Consider the following 14034-nt stretch of genomic DNA (forward strand, 5'->3'; position numbering starts at 1 on the left):
AGGGAGAAGCAGGCTCCATGCAGGGAGCCCGACGTGGGACTCGATCCCGGGTCTCCAGGATCGCGCCCCGGGCCAAAGACAGGCGCCAAATCGCTGCGCCACCCAGGGATCCCGAAAAGGATATCTAAATATGAAGAAAAACATTTAGGATTACCCATCATTATCTCCATGCCATTCCCTCGCCAGTGCAGGGTCAAAAAGACGATTTCTGAAAGCACAATAACGTGCTCAAAGATAAACAGGCAATGGAATGATGATACCGCCAAAGATTTATAATATAATGACAACAAAAATAGCAAATTGCGATTCCTCTCCCAAAACCTACGCGATCTCGCAGGCGCCTTTAGAGCTCGAGATCCGCCCGCTTCTCGTGACGTTACTTCCGCTTCCTGCCGCACGCGGCCATTTCCACTCGTCCGGCGCGACTTCCCGGCAGCGGCGCGCGCGCTCCCGTTCTGACGTCGCCGGCGCTCCCTGAAGGGTGGCGGGACCGCGGAATCGCAGAGATGGTGAGTCCCTGCGCCTGGCGCCGGGGCTGGGAAGCGGGAGCCTCCGGGTTCAGGCCATGCACTAGCCTGCCGGGGCTTAGAACGGAACGTACGCTGTCTATGCCCCCCGCCCCCTGGGGTTAGACCTCCGGCGGCCGAGAACTCCCAGCTGCCGCGCCCCGAGTGAGAGCTCGGGCAGCCGCGGCACCCCAGGAGCCCCGCTCGAGGTTCTAACTTGGGAAGCCTTAGGGCCCCAACTGCCGTGGTCGGGGGTACTTTACGGCACTCTGTGCACATGGCCGAAAGTGTCAGGGGGTGGGGTGGAGGAGTCCTGGCCTAGCATGGGAGAAGGAGACCAACCCACGTGGGAGAGAGGAGAAAGTTGGATGAGAAAACTTGGTTCCATCTTCTTTTATTTTTTTTGGGGGGGGGGAGATCGCTAGAGGATGGTGTGGAACCCTGGGTTCAGTCAATCTCCCCTACCCTAACTTCCCCCTTTTGTTGATGTTTGGGAGAGGGAGATTTGGATCTCCGTGGGTCTGCGCCTGTAGTGCCCGCCGCGAGTTACACGTGCCAGGGACTTAAAGGAGCCTTTGGCGTTTGTGGGCTGTGGGAAATGTGGAGTGACTCCAGACCCCGGCCTAGGGTTGACGAAAGGCTTCTGCGAGGCGGTGGTCTGAGAAATCAGAGGTCCTGGAAATCGGTAGCACCACGTGCAACTTCTCTAAGCTGTCGGTGGTTTCCAGCCTTTAATCAACTCCTGGAGCTTGGTACCTAGTTTTGTTTAGTACTTGGTAAGAAGGAAGAGTTTGCAAAGAGCTTCCACTTAACATAGTGAGGTTTAATCCTTCCAGCGGAAGAAGGATTTCCTTCCTATTTTGAAGCTAGTATATGGCTGAGCCTAGAACTTGAAGCTTCTAAACCAGCTCATCTTACACAATTCCACGAAAAGTTTTGGAGGAAGGTGGTCTCAAGTTGAACTTAAATTTCTCTCAACTGTTAAAGTGGGGATAAGATGCATGAGGATGTTGTGAGAGTTGAATTAAATGAGATAATACAGGGGTGCTTGGGTTGCTCAGTGGTTTGAGCATCCGACTCTTAATTTTTCTCTTGGGTATGATCTCAGGGCCCTGGGTTGGGCATGGCATCTGGCTCCACGCTCAGGGTGGTGTCCGCTTGGGATTCTCGTTCTTTCTCTACCTGCCCCTCCCCCTGCGTGAGCTCGCTCTCTCTCTCTCTCTCTCTCTCTCTCCCTCTAATAATTTTTAAAATTTTTGTTTTGATTAAATGAGATAATGCATGTTAAACACCTAATACTTGGTATGGTGTTAATGAGCACACAGTATTTATTGTTAAATCAAAACCTTGTGGGGTGTTTTTTTGTTTTGTTTGTTTGTTTGTTTGTTTGTTTTTTTAGCTTTCTGGTGTACAGGGAGACCAAATAGATCAAGCTAGGGATGAAAATTAGCTAGTGGGATCCCTGGGTGGCTCAGCGATTTAGCGCTGCCTTCGGCCCAGGGCATGATCCTGGAGACCGAGATCGAGTCCTGCATCGGGGTCCCTGCATGGAGCCTGCTTCTCCCACTGCCTATGTGTCTGCCTCTCTTTCTCTCTCTCTGTGTGTCTCTCATAAATAAATAAATAAAATCTTTAAAAAAAAATTAGCTAGGAATATGATTTCATTCATTCACTCATTTAAATAACCCTTGAAAAAATTAAAGGTGGATAAATATGCACTAAGCAAATTTCAGTTACTATTCATGAGCAGACCTTTTATTATTGATTGTAATTAAAACATAAGGTGAGGCCTCTGATAACTTTTCCGGCTCCTGAAGTCTTCCCTTTTTGATATTTTGTTGAGAGTTGAGAATCCTAAATTCCAGAGATGGGTTGTTGGAACTGCATTGGAAATACCTGACCAAAAGCATTTTTTTTTTAATTTTTTTTTATTTATTTATGATAGTTACAGAGAGAGAGAGAGGCAGAGACACAGGCAGAGGGAGAAGCAGGCTCCATGCACCGGGAGCCCGACGTGGGATTCAATCCCGGGTCTCCAGGATCGCGCCCTGGGCCAAAGGCAGGCGCCAAACCGCTGCGCCACCCAGGGATCCCCCAAAAGCATATTTTTAGGAGTGATTGGAAATAAAGTGTTGTTAGGTCCTTTATTGTTGATGTACATAAGATTTTGATAAGTCAAGGACATGTCTTGAAATCTCTCTGGTGGCCACCAAAAGAATAAAGACTTATAACCCCAAGCTGGTAAAGGGGATAGTAGAATGAAAAAATAATAAACCCAAAGGAAGTAAAGAAAGAAAAAGAAACATCAGTTGGAACAAATAGAAGGCATAGGAACGCCCAGGTGGCTCAGTGGTTGAGCGTCTGCCTTTGGCTCAGGACTTGATCCCAGTGTCTGAGATGAAGTCCCACATCTGGTTCCTGCATGGAGCCTGCCTGTTCTCCTTCTGCCTAGGTCTCTGCCTCTCTGTGTCTCTCATGAATAAATAGAATCTTTAAACAAACAGAGGGCACAAAAGAAGGATTCGAATCTAACATATCAGTACTTTATAAATATGGAAAGTGCTCCAGTTAAGACATTAAGAAGAATGGTAAATGTACACCAAGTTAAAAGGTGTGTAGCCTCTCTAAACATCAAAAAAATAGGTTTTAAGGTGAACGGCATCCATGAAGATAAACAGTGCTAAAAAAATAAGGCATGAATAAAATAAAAGTGACATAATTACAAGAAGAAATAGACAAATATGCAATTATATAGCATTTAAATATATAAATGGTAGACAATGAAGCCCGAACATCAGTTTGGAAATAGAGGATTTGAACACTACCATCAATAAACTTGACCTGGTGGTCATAGTGAATCTAGTGAATAAAATTATGTTGGAAATCTGGGATTCCTGGGTGGCGCAATGGTTTAGCACCTGCCTTTGGCCCAGGGCACAATCGAGTCCCACGTCAGGCTCATGGCACGGAGCCTGCTTCTCCCTCTGTCTGTGTCTCTGCCTCTCTCTGTGTGTGTCTATCATGAATAAGTAAATAAAATCTTAAAGAAAAAAAATTATGTTGTAAATCTGAAAACAGAACTAATCAATAATGAGAGTACCATACTCCAGAGTACATAGGATACAGCTATAAAGTATTACCTGGACCTTAAAATGCTTATGTTGGAGGGAAAGGAACTATAAAAAGGAAAAGAATAAAAGGACAAAACACCAAACAAAAGCAGAAATTAATGAAATAGCAAATAGATGCAACTGTTGTAGGGTAGACAGAAGATTTTCTTTGTGAAGTCCCCTCCAGTGAGATTAATCAAGAAAATAAGCAGAAGAGGTATAAATAGGAGTAACAAACATGGAGGCATAATCTGCAGATATTAAGGGTATTACGAAGTTTGATCACTATAAATATAGAAACTGAGATGAACAGTTTCTATAAAATGTTAAAATGCCTGAAAAAAAAGTATCAAAATCAATTTAAGTAGAAATAAAACTGAAGAGCAAAGAAAGTTTTTTCATGAAAAAAAACATATCTGGTTTTGAAAATACCTTTGAGATCACTTATGTACTATAAAAAGTTCATCACCTGTTTGAAGTATATATAGTTCAGTGGTTTTTCATATATTTACAGTTTTGCAATCACTGCTATGGAATTTAGAACATTTTTAACATCCCCCCTACACACACAAAAAACCTTATGTCCATTTGCTAATAGATATAAAAATAAAACCTATTTAAGTTGATTTTTATCTCAGGAATGCAAAAGTGGTTTAACATCAGAAAAATTAAAGGAAAAAAGTTTTTTTCATCTGAGTCAGCACAAAAAAAATCTGATAAAATTCCACACCAATTTGTTTAACAAAGAAGAAGTTCTTAATACAGTAGGAAATACTGAATTTTCTTAACCTGAAATCTAGGAGCAAATCTTTTTTTTTTTTTTTTTTTAATTTTCTTATTTATTTATGATAGTCACACAGAGAGAAAGAGGCAGAGACATAGGCAGAGGGAGAAGCAGGCTCCATGCACCGGGAGCCCAATGTGGGGATTCGATCCCGGGTCTTCAGGATCGCGCCCTGGGCCAAAGGCAGGCGCCAAACCGCTGCGCCACCCAGGGATCCCATCTAGGAGCAAATCTGAAAGATATTAAGCCTTTTGGAAAAATTGTAAAGCCGTATTGAAAGTCTAAGCTACGTATATATATTTCAGTGATTGACAGATTCTGCATCCTGAGGGTCTTTTTTTTTTTTTTTTTTTTTTTTTTTTTTTTTTTTTAAATTATTCATGAGAGAGAGAGAGGCAGAGGGAGAAGCAGGCTCCATGCAGGGAGCCCGACATGGGACTCCATCCAAGGACCCCAGGATCACTCCCTGGGCAGAAGGCGGTGCTAAACCGCTGAGCCACCTGGGCGCCCCCTAAAGGTCTTTTACTGGAATTGAGATTATATCAATCTACAAATCAGATTATCCCAGCCGATTTTTGTGGTCCCTGAGAAGTTGATTCTAGAATGTATGGAGAACAGCGGACCAATAATGAAGAGACCTTTTCCCCACTTGGGGGAACTCTAGCCCTCACTGGGACCGCCGCAGTGTTTTAAGGACCAGGCGTTTTGGTGCAGTCTCTCTTGATGTCATTTCCGCTGACGTCACCCCGGGTCACTTCCTGCTTCCCTGCCGGTGGGTCATTTCTGTGTCCTTGCGGTACCGGGCAGGAGACCACCGAGGCAGGCGTGATGGTGAGTGTTCCCACCAGGCCGTCACCCTCGGGTCTCCGCCTAGGACTGCGGTGCCGCGTGCCGCGTGCCGCGCGCCGCGAGGTCCAGCCTCCAAAACCAGGGTTACATCGGGCCGCCGCAGCGGACCGCTCAGTGCTCACGATGAGAACGTGGGGTGCGCCCGAATTTTATAGACAAACAAGTTTATTTATAAAAAGAATCATAGGGAAAACAAATGAGAAATTAATGGAAATGGTTGAACTCGAGAGGTCGGGATGAGGAGGAAGGGTGGTGGTATAAGCAGCGCCTATCCAGTTCATTCCGTACATGGGTGATTTTGAAGCAAAGCCAGTGATGTAGCATTTTATTTATAGGTATTAAAGTATCTGTGAAATTTAGGGTTTTTAGCAACTGCAATGCCATTATAATACCCCCAAATTTAATAATTCCCCGTAACATTAAATATCTAATATTAGAATCAAAGGCTTGATCAGATTTCTATCCTTTTGTTTTCCCCCCAAGACTACTTGAACATAGATGTTTTGTTCTTAAAGAGGGGTGAGGATCACATGGCATCTTGTGATATTGGTAGCTGATGTCTGGATTAATTAATTAATGTGGGCTGCTGGGATGGTGAGATTTGATTGAATCATTCCATTAGATGGAATAATGATGCAAGAGAAAGTTGTCATCTCTTTGTTACCTAGTGATACATCTGTGTAGGAAAGGCGGGACAAATGTTTTACTGTTTACCAGTTTTCAGAATACTTAGTTGACTAACATAGCTTTGACTTTGGAAACATGTAGGTGTTTTATATATTTGAAAAGTAAAATCTTAGTCTTTTTAAGCAAGCTGAATACAAAGGAACCTTAATTGTATATCAAATTGATAACCACAGGGGGGAAATTGACTTTAATAACTTGAATATAATACTCTGACTAGATGGCCTTAGATATATTCTAAGAACAAAAAAATGTTGACCTTGGTGAGCCTGTTGGTAGAGGTACCAACCATTTTGTTTGTACCAGCCATTTTGTATGTATTTTCGGGTCAGATAAATGAGAAAATGAAGTTTGGAAACCAGGATTCTTACTGAGGAGAGTGGAAGATTTGAATATTGAATGGGGAATAGAGAGAGAAAATGTGCTACATTTCTAAAAATTATACCTTAATTTTGATTGAGCAAATCTGTATGACTCAAGTGGATACCAAGCCATGAGAGCTTACTTATAATCCATTTGCTATAATATTACCAAGCAAAGGAGAGGCAAATAAAAGTATATAAGCTTTAGTGTCCATCACTGAACTAGGTAATTGCTAAAAAATGTTTAAGCTGATCATTGTCTCTGTCTCAGTTGTTAATTGAAGTGTTTTAATTAATTAATTAATTAGTTATTTGATTGAAGTGACTGATCTGAAACATGTTTGGGTTCAGTTTGACTGATGCTTTAATGACTCTCCCACCCCTGCCCCACTTCCCACCTCACAGACTGAGGCTGATGTAAATCCAAAGGCCTACCCCCTTGCAGATGCCCACCTCACCAAGAAACTACTGGACCTTGTTCAGCAGTCATGTAACTACAAGCAGCTTCGGAAAGGAGCCAACGAAGGTAAGGCAGCCGGAGAGTGCGTCAGGTAGAGTGATAAAGGCACGGTCTCTGGCTTCAACTTCCCATTTGGAAAGCGGGCTGGATACTCTGGATTGGAACCTGTGGAAGGATGTAGAAGCAGCATTTTGGCAGCAGATGCTAACAGGTTAATGGACTAAGAATTAGTTTAGATCCACCAGTTGATAACACTTTGCAGCATTTACCTTCTAATGAGAATAAGAGTCAGGATTTGAACTTGGGCACTGTGGCTGCAGAGTCTGTGCTGTCGTCCTTACTCCAGTGTTAACATGAATGTGGTCAGTGGACTAGCACTGGGCCACAGAGGTGAGCAGTCAGGAGTAAGTGTTTCAGCAGTGCTGTGGGGTGCTGATTTTCCTTGGTGAGTTGGGTAGGATGTGAGCTTTCCAGAAGTGTTGCTCATGACAAATTGGGGTGGGTCGAACCCTGATCCTTCCATGATCACAGAGTTTGAGAAGTGCTCTACTGCAGAGCTTCGTGCTGGCAGAGCATGTGTGAAAGCTGTTCCTGTCGATTGGGCAAGAGGTAGTGGTGACTTGGACAAGTGGTAGCAGAGGAGAGGAAAGAAGTGGTCTGTTTCAGGATGTGTTTTGACGGAACTGGTGGGTTTGATGTAGGGTTTGAGAAAGGCATGGAGGAGGGCTGACGATTGAATCCGTTGTCACTTCCCAAGGCCACTGTAGGACACAGAAAATGCTTGTATCTGAGGAGTTTTGCCCAGTTTTCTTGCACCTGTGTTTCTTTCCCTTGGAAATTGCTTTGTTGTAGCTTCCATGCCCAAACCGCCCCATCACTTACTGGCTTCCTGTGCTTCTCTCCTCAGCCACCAAAACCCTCAACAGAGGCATCTCTGAGTTCATCGTGATGGCTGCAGACGCTGAGCCTCTGGAAATCATCCTGCACCTTCCGCTGCTGTGTGAAGATAAGAACGTGCCCTACGTGTTTGTGCGCTCCAAGCAGGCCCTCGGGCGGGCCTGTGGGGTGTCCAGGCCTGTCATTGCCTGTTCTGTCACCATCAAAGAAGGCTCGCAGCTGAAGCAGCAGATCCAGTCCATTCAGCAGTCCATTGAAAGGCTCTTAGTGTAAACCACTGGCCTCTGTCCCACTCCTCACTGAGTCCAGTCCTCCCCGTGGGGTTGTGTATCATATCGTCTGTTCACATGTAGTTTCTCCAGCTACCTTCTCTTGTTATATTCTAGTACTAAATCCGGGTTTTGCATTTTTGTATTATTTTTGTTTTACAGGTGGTTCTCTGTATATTAATCCCCCACCCCACCTCTGTCTCCCATTCTATTCTCTCTCTACCATCCTGTCCTCCCTTTTGGAAAATGAACTAATGCTGAGAACAGGCAGAAACAGAGTGGTGACACCATTCAGATGCAGGGAAGAGCCTCGTTAGAGATCTGGTTTGAGCTCACTTCCTGTTGCATGTAGGACATGGTGGATGTAAACACCATTCACTTTGTATCCTTTGTGCCTGGAGTACAGAATCATTCCATATGTGTTTGGTCTCTAGGGGATTATGGATCATTAGGGGAGAAAGCATGTATTCTTTGAGGTTGTTAGATGTGTGTCCAAGTGTCATTTGCCAATATGCTCCTGCTGTTTGCTTTGGTAATGTGATGTTCCCCTTTCCCCCAAATCCCAACCATGCCCCTGAGGGTGGCAGGGCAGCAGCATACCAAAGAGATGTGCTGCAAAATTCCAGAGGCTGCCTGGGTGAGTTAGACATGGGGCAGCTGATGTAAGGAGTTGAGAAGTGGCTACGAAAAAAAAGAGGGTCCACTGACGCTGGAATGAAGTCTGAGCAAGTCACAGAACCCTGACTGGAAGCTACAGCAGAGACATTGGAATCAAGGAAACATCCTCTCTGGTGAATGGAGTTGTCTTCAATGGACACTTGGTACCAGCTCTGAGAGCCCTTATGCCTGTTTCCTGCCAGAATGTGGGTCAGATGTATGTATTCTTTATCATATCAGAAGGACAGTGCTAGTGTGTCGTTCTTGTGAGCATTCTAATAAAGAAATATATTCATATTCCAATTTAAAGAAAATGTGATTCTTGATACATATCCAGCTAAAAACTGAATGAAGAATTGCTTAGCATTATTAGAATGGCTGTAGCTTCTCAATCTTTTTACCCAGGTGTGGAAAAGCCATTACCTCAGGTGATTTCTAGTTGCTCAGAGTGTCTTATACAGACACGATCATTTAGATGCTCTCGTGCTACAAAGGGTTCCTCAGCCATAGCACTACAGATGTGGTTTTGGGCTGGATAATCCTTTACCATAGGGGGCTGCCCCGCACGCTGTAGAATGTTTAGCAGCCTCTCTGGCCTTTACCCATTAGATGTTGGTAGCAATCTCTTACCCCTGACATTGCCAGATGTTCCTGGTGGTGAAGTCACCCCTAGTTGAGAACTTACAGAACTAGGGCTCCCAATAGCCTTTGGCATGTGCTAGAGAGTTGGGGGTGAGGGGAAGTGATGACTGAAGCCACTGCCACCTCACCTGCCTCTTCTGTTAGGGTAAGCACTGCGAGATACTTGTACCTCAGCAAGGGAGGTTTTCTTGTGAAGTAAGGAGAACTGGATACCATAATAGGCAGATGAGTGAGGATTTTACTTAGTCCTTTTGCCAGCTTGGGAGCATATGCAGGAAACCACCCTGTCTTGCTAAGGCCTGTTCTGTGCCTCCTGGGCTAGTCATTGTCCCAGGTCATGCCAGTGTTTATAAATACCCCAAGCGGGGGGATCCCTGGGTGGCGCAGTGGTTTAGCGCCTGCCTTTGGCCCAGGGCGCGATCCTGGAGACCCGGGATCGAATCCCATGTCGGGCTCCCGGTGCATGGAGCCTGCTTCTCCCTCTGCCTATGTCTCTGCCTCTCTCTCTCTCCCGCTTGGGGTATTTTTTTTTTTTAATTTTTATTTATTTATGATAGTCACACAGAGAGAAAACAGAAAATCACTTATATTTGTGGGTGGTAGAGTTTGAGATGCTTATTGTCTTTTGTTGTGTATGTACATTTATAATCATACTTTTTTTTAAGATTTTGTTTATTCATGAGAGAGGCAGAGACCCAGGCAGAGGGAAAAGCAGGCTCCATGCACAGAGCCCCATGTGGGACTCGATCTCAGGACCCCAGGATCACGACCTGAGGCAAAGGCAGACGCTCAAACACTGAGCCCCCCAGGTGTCCCTATAATAATACTTTTAAAAGACAAATAATTTGGGAGGTGCACAAAGATCAAGAATTCCGACCTCCACCTTGTTGGAAATGGCCATCTCCACTAGAGCCCTAAGGAGTGGGTTGGGGCAGGGACTCCTGGGATCTTCATCCCTAAGGCCCAGTTTACTCTGGAGTGTTAGTCCAGTTGCCACAGGTACACTGAGCATTCGAAGAGCTGGGTGTCCATCTATCATCCTCTGAAAAAACTGGCCCTTGCCTTTTGCCCCTACTCCTAGTGGCCTTCTGCCTTTCCACTATGTCCTGACTTGGCTCAGTGTTTCACATTTGGTTTCTCGGACATTGTGAACCTACTTTCTTCTGGTATCTGGTGTTCCTTTATTGCTCTGGTGGCTTTCTCTTCATGTTCGTCTTAATTCAAGCATCCCTCTATAGGGCCTGAGGTACAAACCACCTCATCTCGCCTCTTTCCCCTAGTGCTGTGACGCTTGATTTTTAACTTGTCCTTAACTAATATCAGAGGTGATTTTCCAATTATTGCCCTCATTAGAGAGCAGGAATTTATGTGATGCCCTAGCACCTGTGGCAGTGCCCTAACAGATGCTGCAGAAGTGTGGAATGAGTAATTCCTAAAGCCTAGAAACATGTAGGCAAGAGGGACATTTAGTAATTTCCAACTAGCCATTTATGAAGGTGGTTACCGAATTTTGCATATAAACATTCTGGAGAGAATCCAATAGCTTTCATCGGGTTTGAAAGGGTCCTCTGATCTCAAACACTGGTTAAGAACTTGTTTTATTTTTTTAAGATTTTATTTATTTATTCATGAGAGAGAGAGAGAAGCAGAGACACAGAGGGAGAAGCAGGCTCCATGCAGGGTGCCGATGTGGGACTCGATCCTGGGTCTCCAGGATCACTCCCTGGGCCGAAGGTGACACTAAACCGCTGAGCCACCCGGGCTGCCCAGAACTTCTGTTTTAGAATCTAAAGTTTGCTGAAAGGACCCATGATTAGGGGATGTTTTTACACTTAACAATAATGATCTTGCTAAAGGTCATTTGTAGTATGTTAAGTACTGAACAATGCATTTTCCAAACTGTGATAGGGAAGGAAGAGGAGCTTGTTCTAGACACTTAGTATCACCCCACTTCCCTCTCAATGTCAGCTAAGTTACATGTTGAAAAATCAGGCATGTGTCTCTGGCTTTGGCAGACATTTCTGCTTATAGGAGGAAGCCAGGGGTGGGTGGGTAGTATTGCTTGTTCTCTTCTGAAGGAAGAAAAAGAAAGCAAGTCAGTATTTTCCATGATGTGCTACAGCAGCCAGCCTCCAAGATGGCCCCCAGGGAACCTGACCTGGAATTCATGCCCTGTGCAGTCACAGCCCTCACCAACTCGGAACCAGACTGCATGACCAACATGGCGCAAAGATGTGTGACTTCCAAGGCTCCGTAAGACATTATATCTTCTACCTTCATGTCTTTGGATCACTGGATATGAGGGAAGTCACAGCTGTGTTATGAAGTCCTTTAGGCAACCTGTGAAGAGGTCCGAAGGTGTCTACCCAACAGCTAGCGCTAACTGCCAGCCATGGCAATGAGCCTCTGTCTCATCTGTACTCACAGGATCTTAATATACAGAGAGGACTGTAATAAATTCAAGGAGAGGAGAGGTTGATGCCATTGGAAGAATTTACTACTCACATTTTCCAAGAGAAGGAGGCATGCATCACCACACAGGGCCACAGGGGAAGCACCCAGGATTTGGCCAGGAGGTAGAGCAAGAGCAAGGGGAAAGTTTAGGGCACAGCTGGTATCGGGGTTTCTGTGGCAAAGGCAAGGCAGGGCAGAGGTGGCCAGTCAACAATTCCAGTGGGCTTTGGGCTATGAGTGGTTTCCAGTTGCTGTGTTGCTGGCCTTGGGATGATTTAGGGCAGCAGCAAGGTTGGTAAGCTGTTTGGCTCACATGAGAGAGGCATGCTGGCAAGTAGGTTAACTATGTTCAGGAACTAGCTAGCCCTGCGAGGGGCAGTCTCTCCCCAGGCCTGTAAGCACCCCTCATCCCAAATGTCAAAACAAGATAGAGAAAATTAAAAACAAAATTAATCAGCCTTCTTGTAAGTGGATCCTCCAGCCTCAGTCAAGCTTTCAGATGACTGCAGGCCTGGCCAACATCTTGAATACAACTTCATGACTGACTTCAAGCCAGCTTATCCACTCCCAAGCTCCCTACACAGAAACTGTGAGAGACAATAAGCGTTCGTTGTTTTTAAGCCAACAGTTTTGGGCTGATTTGTTACATAGCAACAGACAATAAGGTTGTGGGGATTGGTGGTGACATCGAGGGCGTGAGGCTCTCAGGTCAACACAGCAATAAATATGGACATGTCAAAACTAGGGTCATGACAACACTGGAGGTGCTGGCAGGGCCCAAAAGGGAAATGTTCCCAGCTGTTTCCGAGTGGCCAGAAGTGTATCCCACGTGGGACTGACCTTCATACTGATGCAGTCAGTTACAATAAGGATTATTACACATTCAGGGACAGTTCGGGCACAAACCCAGAAAGGCTGGATAGTCATCCAGCTAAGTATAGCAGGTGTGTGTTTTCCCCCATATGGATTTGAGGTTGGAATTTCTAGATGAGGGAGAGGAAGTGGATGATTAATCTCTCTCAGAGGTCGTGGTCATCCTACTTTGCTTTCTTTTTTTTTTTTTTTTAATTTTTTTTTTTTAAATTTATTTATGATAGGCACACAGTGAGAGAGAGAGGCAGAGACATAGGCAGAGGGAGAAGCAGGCTCCATGCACTGGGAGCCCGACGTGGGACTCAATCCCAGGTCTCCAGGATCGCGCCCTGGGCCAAAGGCAGGCGCTAAACCACTGCGCCACCCAGGGATCCCCTTTTTTTAAATTTATTTTTATTTTTTTTATTTTTTTTTTATTTTTTTGCTTTTATATATATATATATATATATATATATATATATATATATAAAGATTTTATTTATTCATGAGAGACACAGAAATAGGCAGAGACATAGGCAGAGGGAGAAGCAGGCTCCACACAGGGAGCCCTATGTGGGACTTGATCCCAGGACCTGAGCCAAAGGCAGAGGCTCAACCACTGAGCCACCCAGGCGCCCCTTCTTCTAATATTTTAATAAGACTTTAAAACCAGACATACCAGGGCGTGATCCTGGAGACCCCGGATCGAGTCCCACGTCAGGCTCTCTGTATGGTGCCTGCTTCTCCCTCTGCCTGTGTCTCTGCCTCTCTCCCTCTCTCTGTCTTTATGAATAAATAAATAATTTTTAAAAATAAAAAAATAAAACAAGACATAACCAGGTGTTTCCTCTGCATCTGGTCTGGAGGTATACATCCATATGCAAATGTGTTTGCTTGGTGCTCCCCAGCTGCAGCCAGCTGCTGCTCCACCTGCCCAGGGGGCCGCTCAGCAAGGACTCGCCCCCTCCTTCCTGCTGGCGGCACGCATATGCCAGTTCACTGCCCCCTCCCAAGCCACCCCCTGCCACTCCCCCAGCAGACTGAAACCTGTTTGCAGCCAGAGGGGTTAACCGGCTCAGAGCTACTACTTACCTCCTCAGCACCGTTTTACATATTTTCTCATTTTCACTATTCCACGTTATCACTCTTGTTATAAATATGAGAAAACTGTGGCTTGAAAGGCTAGGTAAATTGCTCAAGATGCACATTTACTAAATTTGACTTAAGAGTTTACAAAAGCCCAACCAAATTACGTTTGGACATTTCTTCCCTCCTGGAGGATCAACAAGCAGAGAAGACAAGTGTCATTAATTCACAGAGATCGGGGGATCCCTGGGTGGCGCAGCGGTTTGGCGCCTGCCTTTGGCCCAGGGCGCGATCATGGAGACCCGGGATCGAATCCCACATCGGGCTCCTGGTGCATGGAGCCTGCTTCTCCCTCTGCCTGTGTCTCTGCGCCTCTCTCTCTCTCTCTCTGTGACTATCATAAATAAATAAAAATTAAAAAA

General features: G+C 45.2%; 1 protein-coding gene across 2 annotated transcripts; it reads left to right on the forward strand.

Annotated features, from left to right (window-relative positions):
• The first annotated feature begins 355 nt into the window (after positions 1-355).
• On the forward strand, positions 356-8881 carry SNU13 (small nuclear ribonucleoprotein 13). 2 transcript variants are annotated; one of them, XM_072843758.1, is made up of 3 exons: positions 356-509; positions 6701-6821; positions 7663-8881. In XM_072843758.1, exons 1-3 carry the CDS (start codon positions 507-509, stop codon positions 7923-7925), a joined length of 387 nt encoding a protein of 128 aa, XP_072699859.1. In that variant the 5' UTR covers positions 356-506; the 3' UTR covers positions 7926-8881. The 2 variants fall into 2 exon arrangements, with proteins under 2 accessions (XP_072699859.1, XP_072699858.1); XM_072843757.1 differs by lacking the exon at positions 356-509 and adding an exon at positions 4758-5231.
• Positions 8882-14034: the final 5153 nt, after the last annotated feature.

Source organism: Canis lupus, chromosome 11 (assembly GCF_048164855.1).
Source record: "Canis lupus baileyi chromosome 11, mCanLup2.hap1, whole genome shotgun sequence".
In the NCBI taxonomy this organism is placed as follows: Eukaryota; Metazoa; Chordata; class Mammalia; order Carnivora; family Canidae; genus Canis; species Canis lupus.

Coding starts and splice junctions, on each gene's coding strand:
- SNU13 (XM_072843757.1), top strand. CDS start 5,124: ATGTCATTTCCGCTGACGTCACCCCGGGTCACTTCCTGCTTCCCTGCC. Junction 5,232..6,700: donor CCACCGAGGCAGGCGTGATG/GTGAGTGTTCCC, acceptor CCCACCTCACAG/ACTGAGGCTGATGTAAATCC. Junction 6,822..7,662: donor TCGGAAAGGAGCCAACGAAG/GTAAGGCAGCCG, acceptor TTCTCTCCTCAG/CCACCAAAACCCTCAACAGA.